Source organism: Centruroides sculpturatus, unplaced genomic scaffold (assembly GCF_000671375.1).
Source record: "Centruroides sculpturatus isolate CEXI.00-Female unplaced genomic scaffold, Cexi_2.0 scaffold1298, whole genome shotgun sequence".
NCBI classification, from domain to species: domain Eukaryota; kingdom Metazoa; phylum Arthropoda; class Arachnida; order Scorpiones; family Buthidae; genus Centruroides; species Centruroides sculpturatus.
This window is the reverse complement of record NW_019385494.1, coordinates 59,013-75,423: the sequence shown is the minus strand read 5'-3', so window position 1 is coordinate 75,423 and position 16,411 is coordinate 59,013. Positions and strand designations below refer to the sequence as shown.

Below are 16,411 nucleotides of genomic sequence, written 5' to 3'. Positions count from 1 at the left end.
CCCCCTATAAGATATAGATACGTTCCAATTTATTAGGAATCCGATTTCTTACAAGTTGTTCCAATCACAGCCCGACACATGTCAAGTTTACGGACTACGGCTGATTGAAAGGTTTTCTTCCATAAAATTAATCGATTCTACACTAATCCGACTCAACATTTCCAAAATACGTATATTTTTTTCGTAGTTTTATAGGAATCGTAATTATAGGGACCGTAATTATAGGGGGGTTGACTGTATATTATAATCACTACAAAAGTTTAAAAAGAGAAATTACAATAGTAATTGTTCACACAAAGATTTTGCTTTACAGGAATAAAAATTTGTTGTTAAGTTAAAAGATTCATATAAATATAATTATACAGGAATGTAATATATATTCAGGTTTTGTTATATCATAATAAGTGATTCAATAAATAGATAATTATATTTAAGATGTTGAATTAAATTATTTATCCACGAGAAGAAAAAATATATATATATTACAATTAAATAATTTAATCTCTCAGCAGAAAAAATATTTATTGAAGTTTTGTAGCAAGTGATGTTATAAAAAAACACTTTTCTTTCACAAATTATTGCCAGTACATCAGAAATTTGCTTAAAATTTTAAAATAGTTTAGTGTAATTAATTTATTATACATAATTTTAAATGAAAATATGTGTATTTATATATTCATTCATTGAATTGAAAAATACAATAAAATGCTGTTGATGCATTAAAGACTAAATAAATCATAAAAAAAAATTAACCAGATGTAAAGCTGTTGGTTCTTAAGTGTGACCTTGACCTAGTTCATTGTTGCTATATAACATGCAGTGGAAGTACTTGATATGATATTAATTTAAATATTAAAAATAAATTCAGTATAAAAGTTTATAATAATTACTATCTAATCTTAATAAATATTTGTAACAAGTAATTCAAATACTTTTATTCCAAGTATAGAAGTAGTTTTTGTTCTTTGGGTTTGCAGTTATAATGGTACATTAATAAAATTCATGTTCTAACATATGAAATTATGTCTTCTGATTGCTCTAGAATTAGAATTATTGTCTCATATTATAATAATAATTTTTAGAAAATATAAATACAATACAAATCTCCTGAATTTAAATATGATTTTAGTTATTCCATTACTCAGCCAATAATAATTGTAAACAATTTAGTTACATAAATAATTATATAAAAAATGCATTGAACTTTAATATATACTGTGTATGTGTGTTTTTTTTATATATATTAAAAATTTAAGTGGCATTAATATAGATTCTTCTAGAGTTCCTGATAATATAACTAATAAGAATATAAGTTATACTTTTAAGAGAAATTTTTCTGTAATTTCATTAATTGTTTTTGCTTGCTATCTTTCAATATTACTCCTATTATTTGTTATCAAAAACATGTTTACAGCATGCTTTTTCCCCACATTAAAAAACAAATTCTTAAAACAGATGTTTGATGTTTGTTAATCAAGTTTTTACTGTATAATTATTAAAGACATTCCCTCACCTGAATTAGTCTATTTAGTCTATTGATCTATAATTTGAAAGACCAATAGATAAAAAATTGACAAATTAGTTAGTTTAACACATACATTTGAAAACCTATTTTTACTTACATAGCTATGTTTGTGTAAATAAAATTAAGTATTCATAAGAAGTTTAATTTTATAGAAAAGTTCTTTATATAATATTATTGCTTATGTACTTATCATAGTTCTGAGACCTTAATGAACAAGTATATGATCTAAATCAGAATAAATAAATAAAACAATTTTTTGAAAATACACTTTAACAGTATTTAAGTAAACAAATAAATTATGTTCTTAAAAAGAAACCAAACTTTAAATTTTACAAAAACAAATAAATAGAAAATTTTTTATCGTCAGATGATGATATATTGAAAGAGCAGCGACTCTTGGATTTGAAAAAACCTGTTAATTTAATTACATATGTCATACAAAAAATCATTTTAAAATGAACATAAGGACTGGAAATGTTGTCTGTTAACTTCGAAGTACTTTAAATCAAGGTTTTACTGTAATGATAAGTTGGTATTATTAACTTTTTTAATCATTGTCAATGCAATGTTTAAAATTAACAAACATAACATTTGTACTTTTTAATGAGGCATTATTATTTTTCACTCTATAATATTGACAATTTGCTTTTAGTTTGCTTATTAAAATTATGACATTGTTCTATGACTCTGCTGTAGAAATACAGTCAGAAAACTGATAGAAATGATCTTGTTATTTGTCTTATATTCATAACTTTACTTATACTATTCTATTTTAAAGAATATAAACAGATTATTTATATATATACAATAAATAAATTTTATATTAAATTGCTAAATATATATGAGAATTGTAACTTCATAATTATAATAAAAGATTCCAAGTTAAGCTATAGGAATAAAATATCATTCTCTATCTCTATAACCATTATAGAATGAAAATGAACGTCAATAAATAGTATATCTTATAAAATTTGAGAAAAAGCTAAAAAAACATGTAAAAGCTGAAAATGTTGTACACAAATTTAAATTTGTAATTTTTATATTAATGCTTTTGCAATCTATTTTGAGCATTTTGCACTCACCAATGGCTGAGTGGATAAAACCATTGAACATTGGTAGTTGGTTGTAGATTTGCACCTTGCCAATGGCTGGCCACATGAAGTTTTTTGGGTTTTTTTTTATGTTTGTAATAATTAAATAAGGGCCAATTTCCCAAAGTCCTGGAGGCATTCCCCTTGGGAGATAACCCATGCATCATATTGCCATAATCAAATAAATCTCTTTTGGACATTTCATATGAAAGAATAAAAATAAACTTGTGCAGATGTATCTGTTGGGAAGTATTTTCTGTAATACAGCTTAGATAAATTTCTGATATGGTCTTTTTAAAAGTAAATAAAAAAAGAAAAGAAAATTTAAAATGATTTTTTTGTATTAATATTAAAAGAATTGCATAATAATAATTAACAATATTTATTTTATAGCTTTTCATCAAAGCTTTTACAGCTGACAACAGTGCAAAGAGTCTGTTAATTGATGAAAGAATGACTGTTGGTCATGTTTGTCATCTGTTAGCAGAGAAAAACCATGTTGTTATGGATACAAAGTGGGCAATTGTAGAACACATTCCAGAACTGTATATGGGTATGTTTATTTTTGCATTTAGTTTTATAATTTTACATATTTAAATGCTCTAAAATTGATTTTTGAAAATTCTCTATTATCTTACAAATATAACATTATTGTAGATTGCACTCTACTGGAATATAACTTAACATGATTGTTAAAATTTAATTGTTTCTTATATGTTATAAATTAAGCATGTAAATAAGCTGAAAATATATTTTAGAGTCTGATCTACCAGATTTCAAAACTTCTATAATTGTGGAATAATTTTTAGTGTAATTTGAAATGATTAGTTATCCATTTATTAATGTTAATGTATAGCATTTTTAAGTATTCTTGGTAAATGAATAATTGCTACTGTTATTATTATATATTTAGTATTTTAAAATATTAATTAATTAATCATAAAGAGTCTAGTTTATATTAGACTACTGTAGAAAATAATAGGAGTTCCATAACATTTGTGTGAAATATGTAAAAATGGAAAATTGAAGATATTGTATTCTCACTTTCAGGGAAGTGGTGACAAAAGAGTTATAATATGTTCACTTTGATATCATTAGGTCTATAAATTTACTGTTAAGAGGAGGAAAAAGTATGTTCTGAAAATAAAAGATGAATTATTAGAAACTTTCAAATAATTTAAGAATAAATGTGAAAAATAGACAGAAAAAAATTGTAAAGGTATTACATATAGATAATGTGATGATAGAAAATTCAATAACTTTTTGTTATTGCATGGGTAATGTAGTCCCCAATAGTAAGGAAAGGTCATATTCATGAACGTCTGAATCTAAGTATTTGCTTATCCAAATAGGTCTGCCAATGAACATGTGGGATAAACTGTAAATATAGAAAATGTATTGAGAAATAAAATAGCTACAAGAACTTTATTTTATCTGATGTTTTTATTAATGTCATGAATAATCAAGAACCTTTTCCAAAGTTAAAGAATATGGATGTTTTGTTTAGATGAAGTATTAGAAGAAAGACTAGAAGACTAACTTCAGGACAGAGTTTGTTTTCTAGGGTTTTGTTGGATATTTAAACCATGGAAATGGCTACATTATTTGAGATTGTGAACAGGGCACTTTTTCATTATATCAAGGGATTTATTATGATACCTCATTTGATAATGAAGAATATTCTGTTATCTGTTATCAGAGTATTATACATATAACAAGCATAATAAACGAAGTTCACAAAAGCAAAGGAAACATAAAAAAGGTGTGTTGTCTTTTGGCAGCATATGCAATATATTCTGTCATAAGACACACACCCAAGACAATCTAAATAAGAAACAAGGATCCCAAAACATTAATAGAAAATATGCATTCTGAAGAGAATTGGAAGACAGCTATAATATGAATTCTATATTACTACTATGTATATTTACTAAAATGTATATTTACTAAAAATATACATGAGTAGTAGTTCTTTACTTTGAGGGAATACATACCATAGGTTTGAAATGGATATTCAAAAGAAAATATGAAGGAAACATAAAATACTGGTAATTCAAAATAACATTAATATGGGAAATTTTCAGCAGATTTCTTATTTGGAATGTAATGAAGTATTTGCACCTACTACTAGACTGAAGTAATTAAGGACTATGCTTTCCACAGTTGAAAATGAAAAATATGTCAGTTTAATATTACAAGTGCATATCTGAATGGAGATGGATGGTGGTGATGCAAACATTAATAGATGAAACTACGTATAAACTGAAGAATGGCTTCATAAAGACTCCCATTTTTTTTTACAATGGCTTGAGGCAAGTAGAGACAATAAAATGATACCAACAATGCATTTCCCCCCTTCAACTGGATTACTGCAATTTAAGGTTGAATCATAACTAATTTTCTACTCATTTTTGTTGAAGTAAACAATCATCTACACACACTCTGTTCCCGAGTTCGTGTGTAGATGATATTTTATATACATACATACATACAGTCAGTTCGTTTCAAAATTATAAACACATCCAACTTTTTTCAATAACAAACATTAACAATAGTAATGTATTTATTATATTAGTATGTTGTTTACAACACCAATTTAAACATTTTCTGAAATTTTTAGAGCTATCTGACAATTACAAAAAAATTATCACAGATTTTCAAATGTTGATTGTTTCAAAAGTATAAACATAGGTGCATAAAATTAGTATGATCATTTGTTTATTAATTATTGGTTTAATTAGTTTTAACCAGAAGGTAGTATCATTCATTATTACAAATGCAGCACCAATTTTAAACAGTTTTTTGTGATTTAAAACAATGCTTCGTGGAAAAACACTAACAGAGTTGGAAATATGTGAAATTTACCAACTAAAAGGACAAGCTCTAAGACAAATTTTGGCAGCTGTAAATTGATCTGCATGTGCTGTGAGAAATGTGTTAACTCAGAGTGAAAATTATGTCAGAAATAAGAAACGTAGAAGGCCTAAACTCCTTACACTTAGAAATGAAAGAAAGGTTTTTCGGCTACTGACGGTCAACAAGTTGTCTGTCATAGAATCAACATCAACATTGCCAACTGCAGTTTCACCAGCAACTGTATACATAATCATAAAAATGCCAAATTTACAAAAATGGCTGCCAAACCAAAATGAACACAATTTCATAAAACAGCTAGATTAAAGTAAGCCAAAGACAAGATGGCAGGGAAAGANACTTACATAGTTTATGGACCCAAAAAAATGTTGGGGTTGACAAACGCCCCACTGCACTAATGCCGAAAAAAAACTCAGTGCACTAACGCAGGGTTAAGTTTCTAAGGTGAGTGGTGAGGAAACCTTCATCCTAACAAAACATAAGCCCAAAGCAAAATAAAAAATAACTAAAAATAATGCTTGGACTTGGTTCCTTACATCAGTGGTCCTGGTAGGTAATGCCTGAGAGGGCAGATAACTTTTCCATATGGCCTTGCAGAATCGTACAGCCACATCACACCCTGAGTCAGGAACTTGGGTCATTTTCAGAACAACAAATGTCTGTAGCAACATAGATTATCAGCACAGTGACCATTGCAGCAGAGATAGGTGGTGTTATGTAATAAATGATCTTTGTTTATGCTTCTCGTTTTTGTTAAAAGAGACAGGACAAACTTTGCTTCGAACTAACGTTCATCAAACGCTCTTGTTCTCCTCTCGTCTTTTCTCACGAGAGTTATGACACATTTATTAATAATTTAAGTAATTACAGTTGTAAAAAAATGTATAAAAAACTAGATAAATTAAATTATGGAGTATTTAAACAATAATAAATTTGTAAAACATAAATATGAGAAAATAACAAAAAAAAAACATAATGTCCGCGGGGTGGCAACATCCATCACCCCACCATCCAGGTGGACCTACAATGGTGCATTCACTGATGATGATGTGACACCACTCCTGCTTCCATAATCTTTCCACACAAAGCCTGCTTCTATGTATACCATCATGATGGTCATATCCATGTGTGAAGGCTCCGAGAGGAACGATTCTTTCTAGTTTACATTCATCATCATTTGCAGGCCCAGCACCATTGGATACACATCCCAGTCATCTCTTGTTCACATAGTCAGTAATTTGGACAGCTACTGTTACATTTCTGATGTGCCCTATCTTTTAGGCTTCTGTCATACTGCATGTGTGCACATAAAAAAAAAAACAGTCTTTCTTATAAATCATTTTTTACAGCAAACTAAGTAGAGATATAATTCAGACAAAAAACTGTTAAAAAAAATACATTTTACTGAAATTACTGATAAAATATGTTTTCAAATAGCAAATATTTCAGTTACTTTTCATTAAATATAGCTAATAAAATTAAATGCTAAATCTTATGTTATTTGAATATTGCTTTTCTATTTAATTGAACTGAAAATATAAGTTAAAATTTAAAACTGATTAATCTTTCTCTATGTATATATACTAGGACATTTAATAAGTAATGCACATAAACCTTGAGTATGAAAAAGATCTATTTTTTTACAAATCCAAATATACTACATTATTTCTCAATTAATTGGCTATAAGTACCCTTATTCCACATAGTCTCCATTTAAATCTATGGCCTTGCGTTACCTAGATGCCAGTTCGGTACCACTCAGCTGGTCTTTCTCTCAGCCACTTCCTGATGTGCAAAATAACCTAAGTGGTGGATAATTGTGTTAGCACTAACCACAGAGATGCCTAGTTGAGTAGCAAGTTGGTTGTTATTCACCTGATGTTTCGAATAAGCCTATCAACTTTCTCTGGAGGCATAGCAGCATGTGGCCATATTGAGTGTGGAAGATCTGACAGTCTTGCTTTACCTTGTTCTGTTGTTGACACTAACCCAATGACTGACAGTACTCCTATCCACTGCTTCATCCTCGTAACCATCTGTGAATGTTTGAGATGGTCTTGTGCTTCGCAAAAAGAAATTTAATCATGGTTCTCTGCTATGTACATGTCTCAAGTGCAGCTGCTATTTTAAAACTAAACTACACTATACTACAACCACCTAACGGAATTAATGGAAACTTTGTGCTGTTATACAATTGTTAAAAATACGTTATGCAAAGTTTCATAATGAAAGTCAGCCAAGAAATAAAATTATGTGCATTAATTATTGAATGACCCTCATAGATATACTTACTACAGTCGACCCCCCTATAGGATATAGATACGTTCCAATTTATTAGGAATCCGATTTCTTACAAGTTGTTCCAATCACAGCCCGACACATGTCAAGTTTACGGACTACGGCTGATTGAAAGGTTTTCTTCCATAAAATTAATCGATTCTACACTAATCCGACTCAACATTTCCAAAATACGTATATTTTTTTCGTAGTTTTATAGGAATCGTAATTATAGGGACCGTAATTATAGGGGGGTTGACTGTATATTATAATCACTACAAAAGTTTAAAAAGAGAAATTACAATAGTAATTGTTCACACAAAGATTTTGCTTTACAGGAATAAAAATTTGTTGTTAAGTTAAAAGATTCATATAAATATAATTATACAGGAATGTAATATATATTCAGGTTTTGTTATATCATAATAAGTGATTCAATAAATAGATAATTATATTTAAGATGTTGAATTAAATTATTTATCCACGAGAAGAAAAAATATATATATATTACAATTAAATAATTTAATCTCTCAGCAGAAAAAATATTTATTGAAGTTTTGTAGCAAGTGATGTTATAAAAAAACACTTTTCTTTCACAAATTATTGCCAGTACATCAGAAATTTGCTTAAAATTTTAAAATAGTTTAGTGTAATTAATTTATTATACATAATTTTAAATGAAAATATGTGTATTTATATATTCATTCATTGAATTGAAAAATACAATAAAATGCTGTTGATGCATTAAAGACTAAATAAATCATAAAAAAAAATTAACCAGATGTAAAGCTGTTGGTTCTTAAGTGTGACCTTGACCTAGTTCATTGTTGCTATATAACATGCAGTGGAAGTACTTGATATGATATTAATTTAAATATTAAAAATAAATTCAGTATAAAAGTTTATAATAATTACTATCTAATCTTAATAAATATTTGTAACAAGTAATTCAAATACTTTTATTCCAAGTATAGAAGTAGTTTTTGTTCTTTGGGTTTGCAGTTATAATGGTACATTAATAAAATTCATGTTCTAACATATGAAATTATGTCTTCTGATTGCTCTAGAATTAGAATTATTGTCTCATATTATAATAATAATTTTTAGAAAATATAAATACAATACAAATCTCCTGAATTTAAATATGATTTTAGTTATTCCATTACTCAGCCAATAATAATTGTAAACAATTTAGTTACATAAATAATTATATAAAAAATGCATTGAACTTTAATATATACTGTGTATGTGTGTTTTTTTTATATATATTAAAAATTTAAGTGGCATTAATATAGATTCTTCTAGAGTTCCTGATAATATAACTAATAAGAATATAAGTTATACTTTTAAGAGAAATTTTTCTGTAATTTCATTAATTGTTTTTGCTTGCTATCTTTCAATATTACTCCTATTATTTGTTATCAAAAACATGTTTACAGCATGCTTTTTCCCCACATTAAAAAACAAATTCTTAAAACAGATGTTTGATGTTTGTTAATCAAGTTTTTACTGTATAATTATTAAAGACATTCCCTCACCTGAATTAGTCTATTTAGTCTATTGATCTATAATTTGAAAGACCAATAGATAAAAAATTGACAAATTAGTTAGTTTAACACATACATTTGAAAACCTATTTTTACTTACATAGCTATGTTTGTGTAAATAAAATTAAGTATTCATAAGAAGTTTAATTTTATAGAAAAGTTCTTTATATAATATTATTGCTTATGTACTTATCATAGTTCTGAGACCTTAATGAACAAGTATATGATCTAAATCAGAATAAATAAATAAAACAATTTTTTGAAAATACACTTTAACAGTATTTAAGTAAACAAATAAATTATGTTCTTAAAAAGAAACCAAACTTTAAATTTTACAAAAACAAATAAATAGAAAATTTTTTATCGTCAGATGATGATATATTGAAAGAGCAGCAACTCTTGGATTTGAAAAAACCTGTTAATTTAATTACATATGTCATACAAAAAATCATTTTAAAATGAACATAAGGACTGGAAATGTTGTCTGTTAACTTCGAAGTACTTTAAATCAAGGTTTTACTGTAATGATAAGTTGGTATTATTAACTTTTTTAATCATTGTCAATGCAATGTTTAAAATTAACAAACATAACATTTGTACTTTTTAATGAGGCATTATTATTTTTCACTCTATAATATTGACAATTTGCTTTTAGTTTGCTTATTAAAATTATGACATTGTTCTATGACTCTGCTGTAGAAATACAGTCAGAAAACTGATAGAAATGATCTTGTTATTTGTCTTATATTCATAACTTTACTTATACTATTCTATTTTAAAGAATATAAACAGATTATTTATATATATACAATAAATAAATTTTATATTAAATTGCTAAATATATATGAGAATTGTAACTTCATAATTATAATAAAAGATTCCAAGTTAAGCTATAGGAATAAAATATCATTCTCTATCTCTATAACCATTATAGAATGAAAATGAACGTCAATAAATAGTATATCTTATAAAATTTGAGAAAAAGCTAAAAAAACATGTAAAAGCTGAAAATGTTGTACACAAATTTAAATTTGTAATTTTTATATTAATGCTTTTGCAATCTATTTTGAGCATTTTGCACTCACCAATGGCTGAGTGGATAAAACCATTGAACATTGGTAGTTGGTTGTAGATTTGCACCTTGCCAATGGCTGGCCACATGAAGTTTTTTGGGTTTTTTTTTATGTTTGTAATAATTAAATAAGGGCCAATTTCCCAAAGTCCTGGAGGCATTCCCCTTGGGAGATAACCCATGCATCATATTGCCATAATCAAATAAATCTCTTTTGGACATTTCATATGAAAGAATAAAAATAAACTTGTGCAGATGTATCTGTTGGGAAGTATTTTCTGTAATACAGCTTAGATAAATTTCTGATATGGTCTTTTTAAAAGTAAATAAAAAAAGAAAAGAAAATTTAAAATGATTTTTTTGTATTAATATTAAAAGAATTGCATAATAATAATTAACAATATTTATTTTATAGCTTTTCATCAAAGCTTTTACAGCTGACAACAGTGCAAAGAGTCTGTTAATTGATGAAAGAATGACTGTTGGTCATGTTTGTCATCTGTTAGCAGAGAAAAACCATGTTGTTATGGATACAAAGTGGGCAATTGTAGAACACATTCCAGAACTGTATATGGGTATGTTTATTTTTGCATTTAGTTTTATAATTTTACATATTTAAATGCTCTAAAATTGATTTTTGAAAATTCTCTATTATCTTACAAATATAACATTATTGTAGATTGCACTCTACTGGAATATAACTTAACATGATTGTTAAAATTTAATTGTTTCTTATATGTTATAAATTAAGCATGTAAATAAGCTGAAAATATATTTTAGAGTCTGATCTACCAGATTTCAAAACTTCTATAATTGTGGAATAATTTTTAGTGTAATTTGAAATGATTAGTTATCCATTTATTAATGTTAATGTATAGCATTTTTAAGTATTCTTGGTAAATGAATAATTGCTACTGTTATTATTATATATTTAGTATTTTAAAATATTAATTAATTAATCATAAAGAGTCTAGTTTATATTAGACTACTGTAGAAAATAATAGGAGTTCCATAACATTTGTGTGAAATATGTAAAAATGGAAAATTGAAGATATTGTATTCTCACTTTCAGGGAAGTGGTGACAAAAGAGTTATAATATGTTCACTTTGATATCATTAGGTCTATAAATTTACTGTTAAGAGGAGGAAAAAGTATGTTCTGAAAATAAAAGATGAATTATTAGAAACTTTCAAATAATTTAAGAATAAATGTGAAAAATAGACAGAAAAAAATTGTAAAGGTATTACATATAGATAATGTGATGATAGAAAATTCAATAACTTTTTGTTATTGCATGGGTAATGTAGTCCCCAATAGTAAGGAAAGGTCATATTCATGAACGTCTGAATCTAAGTATTTGCTTATCCAAATAGGTCTGCCAATGAACATGTGGGATAAACTGTAAATATAGAAAATGTATTGAGAAATAAAATAGCTACAAGAACTTTATTTTATCTGATGTTTTTATTAATGTCATGAATAATCAAGAACCTTTTCCAAAGTTAAAGAATATGGATGTTTTGTTTAGATGAAGTATTAGAAGAAAGACTAGAAGACTAACTTCAGGACAGAGTTTGTTTTCTAGGGTTTTGTTGGATATTTAAACCATGGAAATGGCTACATTATTTGAGATTGTGAACAGGGCACTTTTTCATTATATCAAGGGATTTATTATGATACCTCATTTGATAATGAAGAATATTCTGTTATCTGTTATCAGAGTATTATACATATAACAAGCATAATAAACGAAGTTCACAAAAGCAAAGGAAACATAAAAAAGGTGTGTTGTCTTTTGGCAGCATATGCAATATATTCTGTCATAAGACACACACCCAAGACAATCTAAATAAGAAACAAGGATCCCAAAACATTAATAGAAAATATGCATTCTGAAGAGAATTGGAAGACAGCTATAATATGAATTCTATATTACTACTATGTATATTTACTAAAATGTATATTTACTAAAAATATATATGGGAGTCTTGTATATTTATTACTATACAATGTATATTTACTAAAAATATACATGAGTAGTAGTTCTTTACTTTGAGGGAATACATACCATAGGTTTGAAATGGATATTCAAAAGAAAATATGAAGGAAACATAAAATACTGGTAATTCAAAATAACATTAATATGGGAAATTTTCAGCAGATTTCTTATTTGGAATGTAATGAAGTATTTGCACCTACTACTAGACTGAAGTAATTAAGGACTATGCTTTCCACAGTTGAAAATGAAAAATATGTCAGTTTAATATTACAAGTGCATATCTGAATGGAGATGGATGGTGGTGATGCAAACATTAATAGATGAAACTACGTATAAACTGAAGAATGGCTTCATAAAGACTCCCATTTTTTTTACAATGGCTTGAGGCAAGTAGAGACAATAAAATGATACCAACAATGCATTTCCCCCCTTCAACTGGATTACTGCAATTTAAGGTTGAATCATAACTAATTTTCTACTCATTTTTGTTGAAGTAAACAATCATCTACACACACTCTGTTCCCGAGTTCGTGTGTAGATGATATTTTATATACATACATACATACAGTCAGTTCGTTTCAAAATTATAAACACATCCAACTTTTTTCAATAACAAACATTAACAATAGTAATGTATTTATTATATTAGTATGTTGTTTACAACACCAATTTAAACATTTTCTGAAATTTTTAGAGCTATCTGACAATTACAAAAAAATTATCACAGATTTTCAAATGTTGATTGTTTCAAAAGTATAAACATAGGTGCATAAAATTAGTATGATCATTTGTTTATTAATTATTGGTTTAATTAGTTTTAACCAGAAGGTAGTATCATTCATTATTACAAATGCAGCACCAATTTTAAACAGTTTTTTGTGATTTAAAACAATGCTTCGTGGAAAAACACTAACAGAGTTGGAAATATGTGAAATTTACCAACTAAAAGGACAAGCTCTAAGACAAATTTTGGCAGCTGTAAATTGATCTGCATGTGCTGTGAGAAATGTGTTAACTCAGAGTGAAAATTATGTCAGAAATAAGAAACGTAGAAGGCCTAAACTCCTTACACTTAGAAATGAAAGAAAGGTTTTTCGGCTACTGACGGTCAACAAGTTGTCTGTCATAGAATCAACATCAACATTGCCAACTGCAGTTTCACCAGCAACTGTATACATAATCATAAAAATGCCAAATTTACAAAAATGGCTGCCAAACCAAAATGAACACAATTTCATAAAACAGCTAGATTAAAGTAAGCCAAAGACAAGATGGCATGGAAAGAAGAGTGGAAACAAATAGTCTTTTTAGATGAAAAAAAAAAAAAATGGAATTTAGATGGACCTAAGAGTTATAGTCACTACTGGCATGATTTGAGGAAGAACAAAGAAGTCAAAATGAAAAGACAGCAAGGTGAGAGCTATATGATGGTGTGGGCAGGATTTGGATGGGGGTAAAACATAGTATTTATAGAAAGTAGAATGAATTCAGAAAAGTATCAAGAACTGTTCTATCAAAATCTAATAACTTTTGGATCACTTATTGTGCAAAAAACTGACAATTCCAACAGGATAATGCTGCCATTCATGCATGAGAGTCAACTAAAAATTGGTTTGCTGACAAAAAATTAATGTAATTGATTGGCCATCATGGAGCTGTGATATGAACCTGATAGAGAATGTTTAGGGCATTATGAGTCATCTTGTTTATAGTGAAAATAGATAATACAATACTGTAAATGCACTGAAATTATCTATCATGGATTTTTGGAAAAATATTAAACAACAACAACTTCAAAAACTAATAAAATGTTTGCCTGACAGAGTATTTGAATTAATTAAATCAAATGGTGGACCTACAAAATATTGAAACATCACAAATTTTTTTATGCACCTGTGTTTATACTTTTGAAACAATGAAAAATTAATTGTTAGATATGTCTAAAAATTTCAGAAAATGTTTAAATTGATGTTGTAAACAACATAGTAATATAATAAATACATTATTATTGTTAATGTTTTTGTTGTTGAAAAAAGTTGGGTGTGTTTTGTTTTACAGTTTGTTTCAAAATTATAATCAGATGTAAATATACAAATATTCTGAAATCCGGGAACACTTCTAGTTGCAATCATTTAAATGTAAATACAAGTTAAAAATCCTTTTATTCTATTATTAATTTTGAATCTGGAAAATAATAATAATAATTATTATTATTAAATAGAAAGGATATTTGAAGATCATGAAAATTTAGTTGAAAATGTCTTGTTATGGACCAGAGATTCGACAAATAAACTTCTGTTTCTTCAGAAAGAAGAAAAGTATGACTTATTTCTGAATCCAGAGGTAATTAACAATTACAAATTCCTATTGAAGAATTTTAATCTTAGTATTACATAATAATAATATATACAGGTAACCCCCGTATAACACGACACTTNAAATTAAATTATGGAGTATTTAAACAATAATAAATTTGTAAAACATAAATATGAGAAAATAACAAAAAAAAAACATAATGTCCGCGGGGTGGCAACATCCATCACCCCACCATCCAGGTGGACCTACAATGGTGCATTCACTGATGATGATGTGACACCACTCCTGCTTCCATAATCTTTCCACACAAAGCCTGCTTCTATGTATACCATCATGATGGTCATATCCATGTGTGAAGGCTCCGAGAGGAACGATTCTTTCTAGTTTACATTCATCATCATTTGCAGGCCCAGCACCATTGGATACACATCCCAGTCATCTCTTGTTCACATAGTCAGTAATTTGGACAGCTACTGTTACATTTCTGATGTGCCCTATCTTTTAGGCTTCTGTCATACTGCATGTGTGCACATAAAAAAAAAAACAGTCTTTCTTATAAATCATTTTTTACAGCAAACTAAGTAGAGATATAATTCAGACAAAAAACTGTTAAAAAAAATACATTTTACTGAAATTACTGATAAAATATGTTTTCAAATAGCAAATATTTCAGTTACTTTTCATTAAATATAGCTAATAAAATTAAATGCTAAATCTTATGTTATTTGAATATTGCTTTTCTATTTAATTGAACTGAAAATATAAGTTAAAATTTAAAACTGATTAATCTTTCTCTATGTATATATACTAGGACATTTAATAAGTAATGCACATAAACCTTGAGTATGAAAAAGATCTATTTTTTTACAAATCCAAATATACTACATTATTTCTCAATTAATTGGCTATAAGTACCCTTATTCCACATAGTCTCCATTTAAATCTATGGCCTTGCGTTACCTAGATGCCAGTTCGGTACCACTCAGCTGGTCTTTCTCTCAGCCACTTCCTGATGTGCAAAATAACCTAAGTGGTGGATAATTGTGTTAGCACTAACCACAGAGATGCCTAGTTGAGTAGCAAGTTGGTTGTTATTCACCTGATGTTTCGAATAAGCCTATCAACTTTCTCTGGAGGCATAGCAGCATGTGGCCATATTGAGTGTGGAAGATCTGACAGTCTTGCTTTACCTTGTTCTGTTGTTGACACTAACCCAATGACTGACAGTACTCCTATCCACTGCTTCATCCTCGTAACCATCTGTGAATGTTTGAGATGGTCTTGTGCTTCGCAAAAAGAAATTTAATCATGGTTCTCTGCTATGTACATGTCTCAAGTGCAGCTGCTATTTTAAAACTAAACTACACTATACTACAACCACCTAACGGAATTAATGGAAACTTTGTGCTGTTATACAATTGTTAAAAATACGTTATGCAAAGTTTCATAATGAAAGTCAGCCAAGAAATAAAATTATGTGCATTAATTATTGAATGACCCTCATAGATATACTTACTACAGTCGACCCCCCTATAGGATATAGATACGTTCCAATTTATTAGGAATCCGATTTCTTACAAGTTGTTCCAATCACAGCCCGACACATGTCAAGTTTACGGACTACGGCTGATTGAAAGGTTTTCTTCCATAAAATTAATCGATTCTACACTAATCCGACTCAACATTTCCAAAATACGTATATTTTTTTG

General features: G+C 27.8%; 1 protein-coding gene across 1 annotated transcript in view; it reads left to right on the top strand.

The window, feature by feature from the left end:
* The window catches only part of LOC111639506 (abnormal cell migration protein 10-like), a 65,592-nt gene that overhangs the window by 29,207 nt on the left and 19,974 nt on the right, over positions 1-16,411 (top strand). Inside the window, exons 5-6 of the mRNA XM_023385397.1 lie at positions 3,010-3,169; positions 14,608-14,729. Coding sequence (XP_023241165.1) covers positions 3,010-3,169; positions 14,608-14,729 — 282 coding nt within the window. The remainder of the gene's footprint in view (positions 1-3,009; positions 3,170-14,607; positions 14,730-16,411) is intronic.